Genomic DNA, 17,724 nt, shown 5'->3' with positions numbered 1-17,724 from the left:
AGCAAGATGATCCTGTATCTCTGATGTAAATGCCATCCCACTAAGGCCCACAAATAAAGAGAGAGAGGAAAGTAGTTCTCAAAACAGAACATTCCTGTAATATTTAATATGCAGAAACTTCCGATAAGAACTGGTCACAGAAGAAAATAGCAGGACGGTTCTAAGAGTCTCAGGAGTCTAAGAAGTTCCCTGGCTGTTCACCTTCCTCCTGTTTTCATGGTACGTTATTTGCTAATTTGGAAACATATCGTTTCTGCATGCATGGGATATGAGAAGGGAGTATTTTGTTGTTTTCTAGACAGATTATTTTCATGGTCATGGAGAAAGCTTTTACGTCTTATGAATATCCTGCGTTCAGTCTGTTTTCAAGAGCTGCAATTATCGCTCATCTCTTACGATTAAAGTAGAACTAATTTACATGTCTGTCTTATAAGAGAAACATACCATTGGAACTGAAACAGAAGTTTTCTTTGCTTGGATGGTCACAGAAGATCAGTGTTCTTGGTGTTCCTTCCCCCACCCCATTCTCTGTGGACTGCAGTCTGGAGAAGAGTTGTGGTCACGTCCGTTTTGTCACTGTGAGTGGCCAGTTCAGGAAATAGTTTAATATGTGATCTTCTTGTGAAACTGGATTTGGCAGGGGATTAAAAAGCATCTGCTAAATTGAGTGGAGAATAGGGCTGCCACTTTCAATCTTTAGTAGATGGCACACAACTTTTATTGCCTTTCTCTCCTGTACCTCTTTTCTCTCTTTGATCTGTATTAGTAGGGGGTGAGGGAGCCCCATCAGCAGTTCTGGAACCAAGTGCAAAATTCGGAACTGAGGCGAAAGGCGCACAAAAGGGACAGAGCACTGCGGCACTGTCTTCAGATTACAGAAGGAAGGTTTCCCAGAACTGGACGTTAACTATATCAGCATTGCTAACTACGCAGGTCAAGGAGGCATTCTCAGACTGCAGGCCAAATAATGCAGTGTGGCTTGTGTCCACACCACTTAGGGCTAGCTCTTTCTAGAGCAGAATGACCACATCCTTTTCATGTACCACTTGGCTGTGTGTGCACTCTTGATTTTACATGACCTTTTCTTCTCAATGCATTTTTTCAGTCTGCAATAATACGAAGGATGCACCACACCCACCAAAATGAACCCAAGGTGCTATGCTATATGCCCAGGGATATCAGGAGGATATAGGGAATGGGAAGCTTTCTGGAGCAATACTGGAAGAGTGTGGAGAATGCCAAAGCTTACACAGTTTCATCCATACTGGTTTTTTCAGAGTGGTCCCTGTAGTAGACCTGTCTGTAGAACCACACAGGTTATCTTGGCAAGAACTAGGAGGAGTGATCTGAAACAAACCTGGGAGTAAGCTATTAGTTATGGGTCCAGTGGTCAAATTCTTTCCCTAGACCTTTTCTCTTCAGTGGGCTTGTTAACCATTATTGGTGGATAGCTTTAGGAGTGTGTTAAATGCTGGCAGCGCAGTCTAATTTAACATTACAAATAAGTTGCCTTTCTTCAGTGCCTTAGAAAATAAAGTTTTTTCAAGCAAAGAGATTCCACATGTATCTTTTGCAATGCTGCCAGTGCATGATCCTTTTGGGATTGCGGCTTAATTGTTTCTTGATGTTACAGCATGCAGGTATGTATTGCATGTGTCTTTTGTGCTGGTGTTCTGGATGATAGTCAAGTTCAGAGGTGAGAATGCATGGAAGATAGATTTTTAAAATTGAGGATACATTTTCAAGACACATTTTACACATGAAGAGTGGTTGAAAATATGAGATTATCTTTTGATTGAGTCAGTCATATTCAAAAGGCACTGAAATTCCTCTGTCTACATAAGCAAAAAATAGCCTCCATTATGTCTTACACTCTTTTTCATCTTATATGTTTTGGTTATTGACACAAAATCAAAATAGTTTGTCAGAGAAACAAATTAAAAGGTAAAAGAACTTTAGTTGATAATTTAATGCATATTTTTCAAAATTGCCTCTTTTAGTGAAGGAATAGCATATGAGGTATATAAGCTTGTGTATGTTAAATATGCATATATAAAAGGAGATGCACACACATTTATCTTGTGTGACTATTAGGTCAACATTAAACTGACTGTAGACATCAAAGAGAAATGTGACATCACTTCCAACTTGCTGAGGTACATTGTTCAGCTTCTGTATAGGACATATTTTCTTTAAGAGTTGATTACTTTCACCATAAATTTGTTCTATGTTATAGATTGCATTCGTGCAGTTGAAGTTAGATGAATATATCATTTTAAAAACAGATCTAGTTGCAAGAAAATAATCTCTGGACAAACAAATCTCTGGAGGAGACAGAGTTTGATCTCATTTTCTACAGTGGAAATTCAGATACAGCTGTTACAAATCAATAATACAGAAGTTCTAAGTAATAATACAGAAATTCTAAGTAAATACGTCAATAATACAGAAGTTCTAAGTAAATGCGTCAATAATACAGAAGTTATTAGTAAATTTGTAACTGAGATAACCAAGCTATACAGGTGAAATAGCAAAACTAATGATGATTGGTGTAATAGACCAGATTGTTGAGCTTGTCACCATCAGCTCCCTCAATAGAAAATTAAGTGAGAGAGGCACTTTTTTGGCATGATTCATCTCCCCACAAATATTTTGGCATGATTCATCTTCCCATAAACATCTAAAATAGGTCAGATGAATCATGCCTTAAACATCCCCACAACTTTCTATTGTTGAAAAAAAGAGAATACGGTATTTAGCTGAGGTGGTAGCTGAGATGAATCACCACCATGTATACTTGTGTGATAGGTGTGGTAAACTGATGTGACCTTTCGCTGCCTTCTTCCTTGTGGGTTTTGGGTTTGGCATTGGCATTGTTTAGTAAACATCACTGCTCTCATCAGTACTGGCATGCATACGTTCAAGATTATATATGAACTGAACAGTATGAATTGGAAGGCTCCATAATGAGCCTTATACTTTGTATTGCAAAGGTAAAATGTGTATTAATACCTGACATCACAGTATATGTTACTCTAGGAGTATAATAATATAAATTAAATTCTCATGCAGAGTCATTAAAAAATGCAGAAAAGGGCCGAATGTTCTCACATGTCCTACCAGGTTCCACTGGAAATAGTTAATTCTGCTCAAGCTCAGCTATCACCAACACTGATCAGACTGTTAACAGATAAAGGACCTCTTTGCAGAGCTACGGAGCAGTGTTGGTAAGATGTAAAGGATCTTCACTTCAGAATTGTTTTCCACAGCGTTTTCACCAGCTGGTTTCTTTTGTCAATATACACATCCTGAAGTGCACTAGTAGTTGTCTTTGGATGTCTAGAGGTAGCAAAAGACTGAAAAGGGCAAATATTTTTTTTGTTAAACAGAAAAGGGGGAAGCTAGAGCCTTCTAGACTGCTTAGCTTCATTTCAGTTATTAGGAATAAAAAGCTGAAATATTTAGAAGCCAAATACAAGAACATATCAAGCTGATAAGTAACAATGAAGCTGCATTTACTGGGGACAAGTTGGGTCGAGCTAATCTAATTTCCCTGTATGGAAATGGAACCAAAATGTGGGTATGTGAGAAGCACAGATGTTAAGTCACTTGTCTTTCCTAAGTCTTTTTACCCTGTTCAACATGCCATTCTCATAAGTAAGTAGGGAATTATCTTGATTAAATTATCACTAAACAGATGCAAAACTTTTTGGAAACCTGCATTTGATTGGTTAGCAAGTGTTCACGGTCAGAATAGAAAGACACTTCAGATGTGGTTCCTGGGCAAGTACAGCCGCTATTTTCACTACTGTGTTGAACTGTGAAATAATCAGTGTGCTCTCAACAAGTGAGGGAGGGCAATAAGAGCTCATGCGCAGGCTGGAAAATAGAGCTAGGATTCAAAACAGCAGGATGCCATTTGATGGGGACATACACAGATTCTGCGTATAGGTAGGAGTAAGATGAGTTGAAGATTGGAGAAGGACTGGCTCAGCAGTTGCTCTGTTGAAATGATGTAGAGAGCTTAGTGGTTCCCAAGGTAAACATGAGTTAGAGAAGAGATGCTATTCCAAAATAGGTTAACAAAACATTTTTGAAGTACCTAGTCAGGCAGAGCTGTATATGAATTTGGAACTCCTAAGCATATAGCTTGTCCACTTAAGCACTTAATTTGGGTAATTTAGACTTCCCTTTGGAAGTCTTTAGGATTAAGTTTGACTACATAGAGGCAGAATGGACCCCCTTTATGACTGAAAGAAGTGGGACTGTTCATTTTAATAAAAAGAAAAGAAATTGATAACAGTTTTCAGGAGTAAGATTCTCCACCTAGCTTCTCTGAACTAATCACCCTCTTTCTCTGCATAAATAGAGGAGAAGAGCAGCGTGATTCATCTTATTTCCATGTGGACACCTAACCTAGGTCAGATGAATCATGCCATCATCCTCTGTACTGATTAGCTGAGATGTAGACTCATCTACTTTGGAGATGCCTTTCGTCTTTGGAGATGTCTACAATCAGGTGGGGAGGATCTAATCTGAAATACCTAAAAGGAGGAAGAAGCAAATAATTTGTCCTCATTGGTGAGAACAAATGAGAGTGTGGTGAAGCACTGGAATGATTTTCTTGGAGGCTGTGGCCTTTCTGTTACTGTGCATTTTTTAAGAATAGGTTAGATAAATATGTTAAAATATGAGATCATAAATCTAGTTGAACCTGCCCTGGGTTCAAAGGACGCATTAGAGGACATCTCAAGTTCCTCTAGCCCTGTGTTTCTGTGAGAGATACTCCAGTCCTACATAAACTAGGATACACAGCTGTAAAGGGAATGGGGAGGTAACCATCCAGTTTTGAGTCATGCAAGAGATGCGTACCCTTTGTCACATTGCATGATGGCGCAGATCACACGATGGAGTGGAAATCACAGTGGGGTTATAGTTTGGAAGAGACACATTTCCAGCAGCTGTAATCCCCAGCTCCTTTCTGGAAAGCATTACATGCCTTGAGAATGTGTGAGTTGGCAGTGCTGCAACAGGAGTTGCAAAAAAGGGCTTAGCAGCGCATCTACAAATAGTGGCAGGGCAAAAGGCTTTTAGCACCCCCAGTAAAGCTGTATAGTAAAAGTAGATAATGTACTGGTTATACTCATGATTTCTCTGAAAGTAAAAAAATGTAGCATTTAAAAAGGCAAATTATCTTTTGTATATTTGGAAAGAATTTGGTGAAAGTTAAAAAGCATTAAGATGCAAAGCTTAAGGGAATAATTTAATGAGCCCATATTTACATAATTATTCATACTACAGTAAACATAATTGATTTACGTTTAAATCTAACATCTGTTGTTCTTTGGTCCATTGAGTGAGCTCTAACTAAACATTAACAGTCATTAAAAAGCATCTTGCCAAGCGAAATCAGAAAATAATAGGTGAGATAATCTCATTTAAAAAATGGATTGCTATTAAAGAACAGGATTTCAAAATTTTTCATAGAGTAGACTGCATCTTGACAACATACATAGACTTTATAAAGAAATCTAGACTATAGAAAGAAACCAAGGTTTTGACTTGTTCATTGGTGCCATGAGGCCAGAGAGCTGGACTGAAAAATCGGATGGGATTTCCCCTTGGCCAGGGCCATTCTGCCTGATACAAGCTGCAAGTGCAGTAGCTCCCCCAGAAAGTATAGGGAGGAACATCCCTCTGCCAGGTGGGGTTTTCGTTGGTTTTTTGTGAGTGTGTGTTTGTGGGTTTTTGTTTGTTTTTCTACAGACATGCTTAGTGGGGGTATAGTCAGCAGTCTTACTGGAGTACATGGGAACCTTACAATAAACATCATGTAATGGGTTTTTACCTTTTTCATAGTAAAAGCCATTCTGTTAAAACAGCTTGAACATCATGGAGCGTATCCAGAGCTTTCACCTCAAGAGCTTCTGTTGCAGGTTTGAATAACTGCACAAAAACCTGTAGGAGTGTTAGTGGGGAGCAAGCAGAATGCAAGCAAAGGGGATTGATCTGTTTTTGTCCTTCAGCTGTGTCTGCATTCAGAAGTGTGTATGAACTGGAAGTATAACTAAAGGCAAGCGCCAAAGCTACTAGCAGCAATGGATCATTTAATGTGTATTGTTGAGTTTAATTTCTAAAGAATGGGTTATGAGTTGGTGTAGACATGACTTGTATTAAAATCAGGAGTCACACTGGGTAAGAAAGGGTGAGTCGAAATAGAGTGGACTATTCCAATCCATATCAATATTTGATCCTAAGATGTTATCATCAAAAGCAGCCACACAGAATATTCTGTACAACTGTCATAAAAAAGGCCTTCTAGAAACAGTTTCTCTTTCCTGAGACTTCCTTAGTGTTGAAATATCTTCTGAATTTCACTTAAATTTGATAAGTTTATATACTAAAACTCTGTGTCTTTTCCTAACCAGTTTAGAGAACTGGATTTTTATGTTGTTGTTGACAGGTGCTATTTTCCTCTTGTAATTGGGAAAAAGCACATTTGTCTGTCTGATTATCCACCTCCTGAGAGTTTCTGTCTTCTCAAGTTAGAAATGGTACATTTATTAACCTATCTGAAACTTGAAAGTGCATACTTCAAATCCATTCCTTTTTACAGCATTCTGCAAAGTAGGTACTGAAATATACTGCATAAACCAAAATGCTTTTGCATCACCTACTTCAAGCAGAATTTTGCACATAGCAGTAATCACTAATAGTGATTTGATCACTAATCACTAATATACCAGAGCTATGCAGAGGGACATACAGTTGTTCTTCTTGATATCAAATAGTTACAGAGGAACGTAGAACTAACTTCAACATAATACAGATCCAGTCATAAACGTCATTGTTCCTGAATCTTCCATGGAAAACATGGATGTTTGTTTAAGAAATGCAGCCTTAAAGGACTTTTTTTTCCTTTTTTTTCTCAATAAAAATGTGAAGTGAAAGATAATAAATGCATCTAATCCCTTACCAAACTCTTTGGAGGCTCTTTGAAACCCATGACATGCAGTCATATGCTAAGCAAACAAACTTCTCAGACTGACTCGTGTGACCATTTTTAGTGTGGAATTCCTCGGACTATCAGATGCAGGAATTTACCCAACCTCAACCAACACTTAGAAGAAAGCTGTCAGATTAAATATTCAGTGATACAAAATGAATATATTTGCTTGTTTGATGTGCAAGAAATGTTGATCTGTAGTGTTGCATCTGCTAGAACCTGATTATCATTTCACTTTAACCTGTATAAATCAAAAACCAGCTCACTGAAGTTGAGTGAGTATTGCCAGCATAAAACTGGGGTAAGTGGGAAATAAATAAATAAATAAATCAGGTTCTAAACTTTCAAATATAAAGACAAAAGCTTCATCTGATGTCAGTCATCATTATAGCTTTATAGAAGTCTTCCTGAGGTTGTTCTTTCTCTTCATGTGTAATTCCTCTGTGATTCCCTGATAATTACTTTTTATAAAGCTAGCATGTAAAGTCACGATGCTCAGGCAACCCTCTGGAAACTAAGTATATAGTTTATTTCATTCTAAGGAAAACAGATTCCCAGCTGTGCAGAAGGAAAGAGGATTTGCATAAATATGTTAGAAGTTTGTCATTTATCTACCATTAAGACCACTTTGTAGAAGCATGATCGTCTCAGCTCTTTATTCATATAAATTGCAGTGTAGGATTATGTTTGATGACTCTTTCTCTTGATACCAGTTCCTTACAAAAATCTTAGGGATTCACCCTGACTAAATGTAAATCTTTGTATCTGAGCGATTTGTTCTAACGTCCCTTTATAGTCAAGGGAGAGGAACAAGCACTTCCAGAGAGCAGTTCATCTCAACCAAAAGTAGTCATCCAAAGTCCGACAGATGAATCTTGCCTTAGAAGTGCTTGTTTCTCTCACCTGACTTTTGGGGAGCTTCAGGTGACTAGCTCACATATATATGTTTGAAGTTATGTGAGATGAATTTTACCCTTCTAATCAATTAATTTTCTGACCCTCCTGTCTCAACATCATCCTGCTATAAATTGCAAATTTCCCTTTTCAAAAAATACCCTTTTCATACATCTGAGGTGACTTGCCTTCCTTATATATTATGGCAAATGTGTAAAAAAGCGTATCATAAATCATTATCAATTTAATGTCCTTTTGCAAACCATGCACAACATTTTACATCAAGAGATTTTCAAACAACTTCATTATATGATACCAGTTTTAAAGCTGTGATCCCCTGGAGTGTTCTGCTTGCAACTCTGAGCATATTTCATTCCAAGGTAGTAAGCAATATATTCAGAATTCAGGAATATTTTCATTCAACAAGAAAGCATTGCCTGTGGAATACACAGAATAATGCAAAATCAGAGAGATGGTAAACAGAATCCGAGAGGAAAACAAGGTTTTGGTATAGCTCTATTTATTGCTAGTTATTTCTTCTCCTGGCACCATACAAAACAATCTGCTCTTGTTGCTTCCAAAATGGCAAGATGAGTGGTCCCATAATCATCACTATTAAACGGGTAACAACAGACTGGAAAAAAAAAACAGTTTTGGGAGAAAAGTGGAATCAGTGATTATAACTAGATAAAATAATAACCATGTGGTATTCATTCATGTGATTATTATTCATTCATTCATATGACAGTCATTCAATATTAAAATATCATCTATCAAGGTATGATTAAATACTTCACATTCCAGTTATAACTTAGGAGTATGTTAAATAGCAGATTCTAAGGGTAGATATTTTAAAATCAACAGTAGCAAGTTTCACTGAAAAGTTCAAAAAGAATTTTCTGAACCATTGGTGATGATTTTCATAAAGTTATAAAAATTAATGAAGCTCCAGAGGACTGGAAAAAAGATAACTTTATTCCAACATTTTATAAAAAACAAATACAAGACTTGGAGATCATAGTGTCCGATCAGCTGAACATGAGTCCTCTTGCAGTGCTGGGCCTGTTCTTGAATGTATAAATAGGAAGATGGAGAAGAAAAAGAAAAGAACAACTGGATTTGTTGATTTCAGAAAGCAAATTCTACATGCAAAATAGTCAGTATCAGGATTATTAAGAAAAGATTAACACTGAGTGATGATATTAAGTAGATTTTAAAATAAGAATGAGAAGTACAATTATTAATTCAGACTAGCGAAAAGATGAAGAACAATCATCAGTGAAATTCATCTCACCTGGCTTTGGGACATGTTTTTCTAGATTCTTCAGCATATTAAATTTTCAAATAAAATTTAAATAATTTTTTGAAAGAAACACTTGTTCAGTTGCGAATGAGTTTCTTATGAGTCCACACAATTTCATTATGGACAAAGAGGAGAGCACACCTTACATATGGATCTGAGAGAATTTGCTGTTTCTCTGATTAATGTTTTAACAGCCTTTCAAAGTGCAACAGTTCTTTTTAGTGTAATTGCAGTGACTCTAATGCTTATGCCCAAATTATCTATGATTGCTAATTCCTATTAATATTCCAACTAAAACTGTCATACACCAGCTTCCTAGTGCCTATGCTTTTCTCTGGTGCTATGTTCGCGCCTCCTGTGCATTGCTCAGATGAATCATCAGTCCCGAGCTCTCCACTGGGAGGAGTGTGATGCTGCTGGTGGAGGTTTCTTCCATGATGGTCTTGGGCCCTCTCAGGGTTAATTTTATTTATTTCAATCCTGTATTTGCTAATGGAGTACACTCTTGCCTACCCTCTGGGTCCTTGGGCTTAATTACACCATGATTACTTCATTTTTTTTTTTAGTCCTCTGCATAATATTTTGAAGGGTGAGAGTTACGCAGTTGCACAAATCTAAAAAAAAAATGCCCCAAAACCCACAACTAAAAAAATTTACAATATAACTAAACCAAACTTAAAATCACAGGATATGCAAGAAACTCCTGACATCTGAGTATCTGAGTAATTTGCCATTGAACATAGAACAACTTAGACAGTGAACAAGTGATTCTAATTCAGGTTTCTTAATTTTTTTTTTTTTTTCCTCCAAATAGAGCTAAAATAAATTCAAGACCAAACAAGACCTGACAAATTCTGAAGTCTATTATGATTAGTTACGGCTGTAAAGCCTGAGGTGTATCACTAACGCTTGGCAACACAGAGTTGGTTGGGCTACAGGTTTAATCTGTTCTACCTGTTTTCCTACTGACTTCAATGGTGAATCTATAATCTATGAAATGGATTAATTTGAAATATGTGTTAATGAGGAGCAGTTTTAGTGAGTCTCAAATATCTTCCGCTGGCACTTATCCTTTTGATCTCTCTCCCATATAACCTTCACAGGCAATGCCCTAATGAGTTCATTCCTTATAATTCATTTATATGTCTTGAAGACTTTATTCTTCCAGCTCATTTTTCTGATATGATAAATGATTAGGGGATTTTGCAGTATATCTGGCACTGTGTACTACTTTGTAGTTAGGGATAATTACACCTATACGTATTTCCCTATTTGATATATTTTAAACAAAGACAGATAATATGTATGTAATACTGGGTGGATTAATTTCTTTTCTCTAATTATTCTTTTCCATAATTTTTGAATGCTTTTTGTTTGCTAGGCTGTAAACTGTGCCTGAGACATTCCCCTTGACTCCAATAGGACAATGTATGCAAGATACACTTGATTGGACTATAAATCTTTAGCAGAGAGAGTTTGATGCTTCTGGATTATTTGCGCTGCCCATAAACAGGAGGAAGACATATGAGATCACTGAACATTAACGGCAACTGGCAACAGGCTAATACTTTCCCATAGGATTTTTCAAGTCATAATAAATTCATAATATTACTAGGTTTTTCAGCTTTTGCTTGGATTTAGTCATCTGGATTCCTGTATATTATGGGCTGATACTTAGGGTAATACAGACGTAGCAGTTTTGGATCCTCTCTGGACTGTGAAAGGCATTCTTACTAAATACTATCTCCACAGTTCAAGAATGGATTTTAACCTGTCTGGTTATAATTTATTGAGTTCTATATCTTAACCTGACTAAGTGTGAATTAATTTATAATATGTAATGTAGGCTGGTGATTAATACTGAATTATAAGACTTCACAACTTGTTGGCCCACTACTAATACTGGATTTTTAATTTATTAGACTATCTTTGTGTTAGGTACTATAGATGTTTCAAAAGTTAATACTCAGAATTTAGACCATGCATTTTCTCATTTAGCAGCTTGTATAGAACATTTATCTGTGTGAAGAAAGGGTAAACTTAAGAAAATACAGTTGCTTTTATAACAACGCAATTCTGTAGAAATTTGTTTCAAATTAATTTTCTAAGGTACCTGTAGTAGAAAGACACCACCAAAACTATTAAGGATGAGAATTGCAGGGCTGGTTTAAAATCCAATCCAGATTCTATTTCATTCAGTGCCATATTTCCATTAAATTTGATTAATGTCCAGGAATAAAAAACAATATTTCTTTTTTGTTCTTTTTGTGAGTTGTTCTAGTAAACAAGGCATATGTATACTTTTGTGTCCTCTTTTAAAGCCAGTAATCCACTGGACTGATCACTACATTGTGGTGTCTTTATAATGTACAACTACGTGTGGCTGTCAGGAACAGAAAGGTTAAAGGAAGTGAATGAAAGATTGCAAATCTTTTAAAGCAATGACCTGCTAGTTATTTTACATCACTTTGTGATCACTTTCTTAAATACACTATTATCAACAAAAAATGTGTATATGTACTGATATGAAGAATCAGCTGAGTAAATGCAATACATAAAACAAAAAAGTGCTCATCTACATTTTTTTTCCTAGCCTTGTGGTTTGTTCCTTCTTAGCAAAACCAGGAAGAGAGATATTACTGTTCTTTCAAAAAATTAATGGGTTAATATATTGACATCCCTGATGTTTGACTTAGGAGTGTACAAATCATAATTTTAAGTGTAGCCAAAGAAAAATAAAGTTAACATGTCACCCATGGTAAATGCTAGACATCATTCACAGTAGTGCTGCAGAAGGTATCTGTAGGATATTGCATAGTGGTTACTATGAAGGTCTCATAAAGGATGGAGATAACAGGCACTGAGCCTGCAGATTAAAAAATCATTTAATAACAATAAAAAGAGCTTGTCTGGCTCATCTTGGTTATATTTAATATGTCTTTTATATGTATTGGATTTATACTGATTGAAAACTCACTGCTTCTTTTATGTGGCTGAATAATTAAGACTGATGATGTTAGTCTGGGCCCATAGACTTAAAAGATAGAGAAACACATTGTTAAATCTATGATACACTTGCAGTCTTGAACCAGCATAACTTGATTTGTCACTGAAGTCTTTGAAAGTGTTGTAAATGACACAGATTGCCATCATAAGGTGTTCACAGGAGCTGTTCAATATTGAAATAAACATAGGTCTGCTTTGCTGTCTGTCATTCTTCAAGCTGTCAGAGAGCAAAACAAATCTCTGGAATAGCTTTTGCGGTTATAAAGTAGGAAACATGCCAGTAGAATAAACGTCATTAACAAATTTTGTAAGAAATCCTGAAATGACAATTAGACAGCATAATGCAGAATCGTAAACACAAGTGGCCAGTATTATCATAGAATCATAGAATAGTTTGGGTTGGAAGGGACCCCTAAAGGTCATCTAGTCCAGCCCCCCTGCCGTGGGCAGGGACAGCTTCAACTAGAGCAGGTTGCTCAGAGCCCCGTCCAGCCTGACCTTGAATGTTTCCAGGGATGGGGCATCCACCACCTCTCTGGGCAACCTCTGCCAGTGTTTCACCACCTGCAGCGTAAAAAATTTCTTCCTTATCTCTAATCTAAATCTACCCCCCTTTAGTTTAAAGCCATTCCCCCTTGTCCTGTCGCAACAGGCCCTGCTAAAAAGTTTGCCGCCATCTTTTTTATAAGCCTGTTTAGAAAAGCACAAATAGTCAATAAATCATGCTGTTGATTATTGTACTCATTCATCTGTGGGTTGCTGGGGCACTAGCAATGTAATTCAATCTTGAAGGTTTGTTATTGTTTAGACCACGTTGTAAAATCTATTGATAATCCATGTGCAGCATGATTTATTCTTTCATCTAATATTTGTGCTATTGGTAATAAGATACTGCAGCCATGGATTGTAACAGACATTTTAGATCACATACTTTATGGTTTTCATCTAGGAAAAGTAATAATAAAAAATTGAGAAGGGTCATAAAAACCTTATTCATGTCATTCTAAAGAGATTATTATAACATCATTATTGTACTAACATTACCTACTTTAACAAATTTCTTCTGAAGCATTGGCAAAATTTGTGTAAAAGACTGAATCTACAGTTACAAAAATAGCCATTTTCCTAGGAGGCTTTACTATCCTTCACACTTTATTATTTTAAACCATCTAAACCAAGAATCATTTTGACTTAAATTTTTGTCTTTGTTATTCTGGCTGCTCCAAGCTTTTATATGAAGGGTTCTTGAGCCAGTGATAATTTAGTTGTCTAGGCACAGCCATCTAGTGCCATTTTAAATGCAAAACATCCACACACAGCCTGCGGATGTGACACAGGACCTGCAGGATACCCGTGCCCTTCTGAACAGGCAGATAAACAGCATCTACCATTGAAAATGGTACTAAACCCTCTTAGGCAAATAAATAAAGCCTCCATAGTAGGATTGTACTTTCTTTGCATTCCTTGTGCCCTCCAATAAAAATGAGACATAATGTACAGTAGGATATTTAGGGCTGCAACTTAGCTGTCCATGTATATGTGCCTCCATGTGAGCTAGGTGTCCAAACTGCCTTTATAGCTGGTGGAGATCTCATCCTCAGTTCAGTCGCCTTAAAGTGGGCATCTTGATCAATCTAATACATCCTGATTAGATATGATCCATATCTGATATGTTGTGTCTCATCTGCTGCTCCAGAAGGACGTGGGTGTCCCATACACATGTGCACACCTACAAACACGGGGTGCAGTGCAGGTGTCTCAGGTACGATCTGGCATGAGGTGCTGAGGTTGAGAAAAGTCAGAGAGCCAGCGGTGATGCAGGCAGCTGTGGTCTACAGAGTTCCTCAGCTGGCACTTCTGTGTGTCAGCTCATGGGATGAACTGAAGAGGCTTTGCTGTATTGACTAGGTCTCCATTGGTGGGAGCCTAGCTCCATGCAGGGTCCTGACTTTAGGAGTCTGACTTTTGAAACAAATCAAACCCTTTGCTGAATCACTGTGATATTTGGCACATATGACTGACTATAGTGAAATTCATTTTAGGAGAGATGCACATATATATGTGCCATAGTAGTGGGGGGAAAAAAAAAAAGACAAACGGGATGCACTTTCCTACTCTTTACTGTGGGCAGTCAACACTTTTTGTCTTACTTACATGAATGTTAGAGGAATGGAAAAGAGAGATAACAAAATCAGTCTTAAGGGTGGTGTGAAATATGAAACTAAGAGTTAATAGATAATAGGCAGCAGAGGAATAGAGGTAATGACTCTGATTTATAAGTATGTATCTCATTTTTATTGGAGAAAACAATGCATAGAAAGTATAGGCAGACTAGTTTAATATGTCTTCTCTGTGATCTTTTCACAAAGCGTGCAATTTAAAACCCACTGAAGTCAGTGAGAACCATTTCACTGACCTGAACAAGCTTTTTATCAGAATATAAGACATTTATTCTTATGCATAGATACATAGTAAATATGTGATAGCCAGTCTTGGTTATTATATTAAAATTATTCTGAGTTTTCTACTGTTCCTTTCAGTCAGTGACTTAACATCAGACTTAAGATTGCTTCAGTAATTGCCCGACATAATTTGACACTATTTGATTCTGCCTATTTTTAACATCACTATTTGGACAGTATTAACTGTACTTCATGCTTTTCCTCACTTTATTTCCATAGAGTCCTATTAAAAAAATAAATGTGAAAAAATAAATACATGAAAACTTGTAAAGCTTGAATGAATAAAAGAAAGTTACTGGTCATAGCCATCCAGTAGATAAAATGGGTTAATACTTGTGATATGTGTTTCTATGTATTTTTATTCTCAACCCTAAGGTAAGTTTCCTTTTGGTCTATATATTGCTCCTTTGCCTTCCCTGAAGTGCAAGCTTCTCAGGCAGATCTAGGAAATTCCTCAATGCGAACACTCTTTTTCTGTTTTGAAAACCAGCATTTTTCCTTACCTGCAAGTCATAGATCAAGTCAGGAGAGAATACTTCTCCAGCGTACTTTAACTGTTTTATTAAAAGCTACTCGGTGTGCTTAAGGATTGCCGCCTAACACATGAAACTCAGTGGAAGTTTATCCATTCAGGCTTTACCGGTTATGCAGAACTTGAGGCTCGGAGAGGGTGTATCCATCGCAGTGCCCGAGGAGAGCAATTCTGCACGTTCCAGCACTTTGCTCGACCATAGCAATTGCCAGACCAAACAACGTTGTTTAAAAGCACGTTCTCATGTGTGTTTGGTACATCTCCTTCCTTTGGAAGACAAGAAGACAAAACTGTTTGATCTTTTAAAAGCTAAGTTTTAATGGAATGGAAGAGTTGTTTAAATTGTTTAACGATACTTTTGCCCATCCATTTAGGCTGGTAAGAGGAATGACTTGGAGTGGCTGAGAGCATTTAGCTTTCCATTGCAACTTGCAGAATGAGTCGTGAGATGAGAGAGCTAATGTATGTAAGGGCTTTGTTGTATTTTGTAACTTAATAACTTAGCTTACAATCGATTTCCTTTTATATTTCTTTAGGCTGCGTTTAATATATCCTGCCAAGAAAACATATGGATTATTAATTGTGTCGTAACATTACTTGTAAGGTGTTTGCCTATGTACAAAAGACAGTTGTCACAGTGTGTGAGAAGTTTGTCTCTTCATAAATTCTAATGCAAAAATGCATTTGGGGTAAATATAAGATGTCCTGATGTGATTGCTTTAAGTTCTTACCTTAAAAATGATGAACTTTTTTTTTTTTTTAATGACAGAAACCTTTGAAATGCTTATCAGACTGGCTGAGAATTACACAAGCACGCTTTTCTGCAATGCATATAGAAACATGGCTGCTGAGGCTACTACACGTGTCCAGGAGTTTTTCGCGGATGTTGGACTCTTCGTATTTGGCACAGACGTTAGCACAGAGGAATTTGTCAACAGATTTTTTGACACCCTGTTCCCAGTAGTCTACAACCACGTGATAAACCCTGGTCTGACTGACATTTCAGTGGAATATGCGGAGTGCCTCCAAATGGCGAGAAGAGACATCAGGCCCTTTGGTAACGTTCCCCAAAAGGCCATAGGACAACTGGGAAGATCACTGTTACCCAGCCGGACATTCTTGCAGGCTCTGAATTTGGGGATTGAAGTGATCAACACAACAGATCATCTGCATTTCTCTAAAGACTGCAGCAGAGCTTTACTGAGAATGCAGTACTGCCCCCATTGCCAAGGGCTGACTTTAAGTAAGCCCTGTATGGGCTACTGCCTCAACGTCATCCGAGGCTGCTTAGCTAACATGGCAGAAGTTGATCTTCACTGGCGGGGATATATTCAGTCCCTGGAGGAGCTCTCAAGTGCCATGACTGGAACATACGACATCGAGCACGTGCTTCTAAACTTTCATTCACTTGTTAATGACGCTGTCGTACAGGCTCGTATCAATGGGCCAGAATTATCTGAGCAGGTAAGAAGCTGTTTTTATCCACGCTCGGTGCAAACGTGGCACTAAGAAAAGTAACACTGATAATTATTACTTGTTTGGCCAATTTTATGGTGATGAACGCATTTGTATCCGAGTTCAGCTTTATTTGACAATGCATTTTTCCAGCACCGCCAGTTTTTATTTTAATCATGCACATGACCTGCTAATTTCCCATATTCTATTCACAAGGTTCACGTCAAGTGGAGCTTCAGCATTTTGGCAGCATTTACAGTAAAGGCTTTTCAAAATGAAAAGAATTCTTGTGTGGAATTTATCTTTTCCCATGTCCCATGAAACCACAGCTTTTTTCAAAATTTTGCTGAGTGAAAATTTTTGTTGCACAATGCAATGGAAACTTCTATTCCTTCACCCTTTTTATTTAGAAGTTAACATTTTCAGTAGGTGCACTGAATAGCTTTAGGTTTAACTTTACAACTGCGTCTGTTAAGTTCTACTGAACAAGGGTGAACAGTGGAATGTGTCATTAAGTTTGGAAGCTTAAAATATTAATGAGAGGAAAATAAATTATCTGGTGAAAAACTAATGCCACAAATATTCTATAAAAACAGAATTTAATTTAAAATTTTAATTTATAAATTAATTTAATTTAAAATTTAATTTAAATCTGATATTTGTGTAAATGAGAGTGTTAGATCTCAGCAATTATATTTGTTTGCAGATTGGACACTTGTTATACGACATACTGGGAATAATTTTTAGGAGCACAAAAAAGTGTTTTTCATGAATATAAGTAAATTGTTTAATTGCTTCATTGTTATCTTATATGCACATAAAGGTAAATTTAAACAATCCTTCTTTTAGATTCCAGTGGCCTGTCTTAAATAACCTATGACTTTGCGTAATTATTTGCATAATTTTGTAGGCTTCAGAGAAAGTAGCAGAGTTCATTTGTAACATGAACCAAATCCTTCCTTACATATACTTAAGAGAGAAAGCAAGTTATGTGAGAGCTGTGTTAGCTCTGAATGCATGAAGTGAAGAATTTTAAGATACCGTTAAGGAAGATGATACACATTAT

General features: G+C 36.9%; 1 protein-coding gene across 3 annotated transcripts in view; it reads left to right on the top strand.

Annotated features, from left to right (window-relative positions):
• Nucleotides 1–17,724, top strand: part of GPC5 (glypican 5) — a 796,885-nt gene that overhangs the window by 107,952 nt on the left and 671,209 nt on the right. For all 3 annotated transcript variants that reach the window (XM_076362213.1, XM_076362206.1, XM_076362220.1), the window contains exon 3: nucleotides 15,973–16,667. In XM_076362213.1, coding sequence (XP_076218328.1) covers nucleotides 15,973–16,667 — 695 coding nt within the window. The remainder of the gene's footprint in view (nucleotides 1–15,972; nucleotides 16,668–17,724) is intronic.

Source organism: Aptenodytes patagonicus, chromosome 1, assembly GCF_965638725.1.
Source record: "Aptenodytes patagonicus chromosome 1, bAptPat1.pri.cur, whole genome shotgun sequence".
Taxonomy (NCBI): domain Eukaryota; kingdom Metazoa; phylum Chordata; class Aves; order Sphenisciformes; family Spheniscidae; genus Aptenodytes; species Aptenodytes patagonicus.
This window is presented reverse-complemented; position numbering and strand designations above follow the sequence as displayed.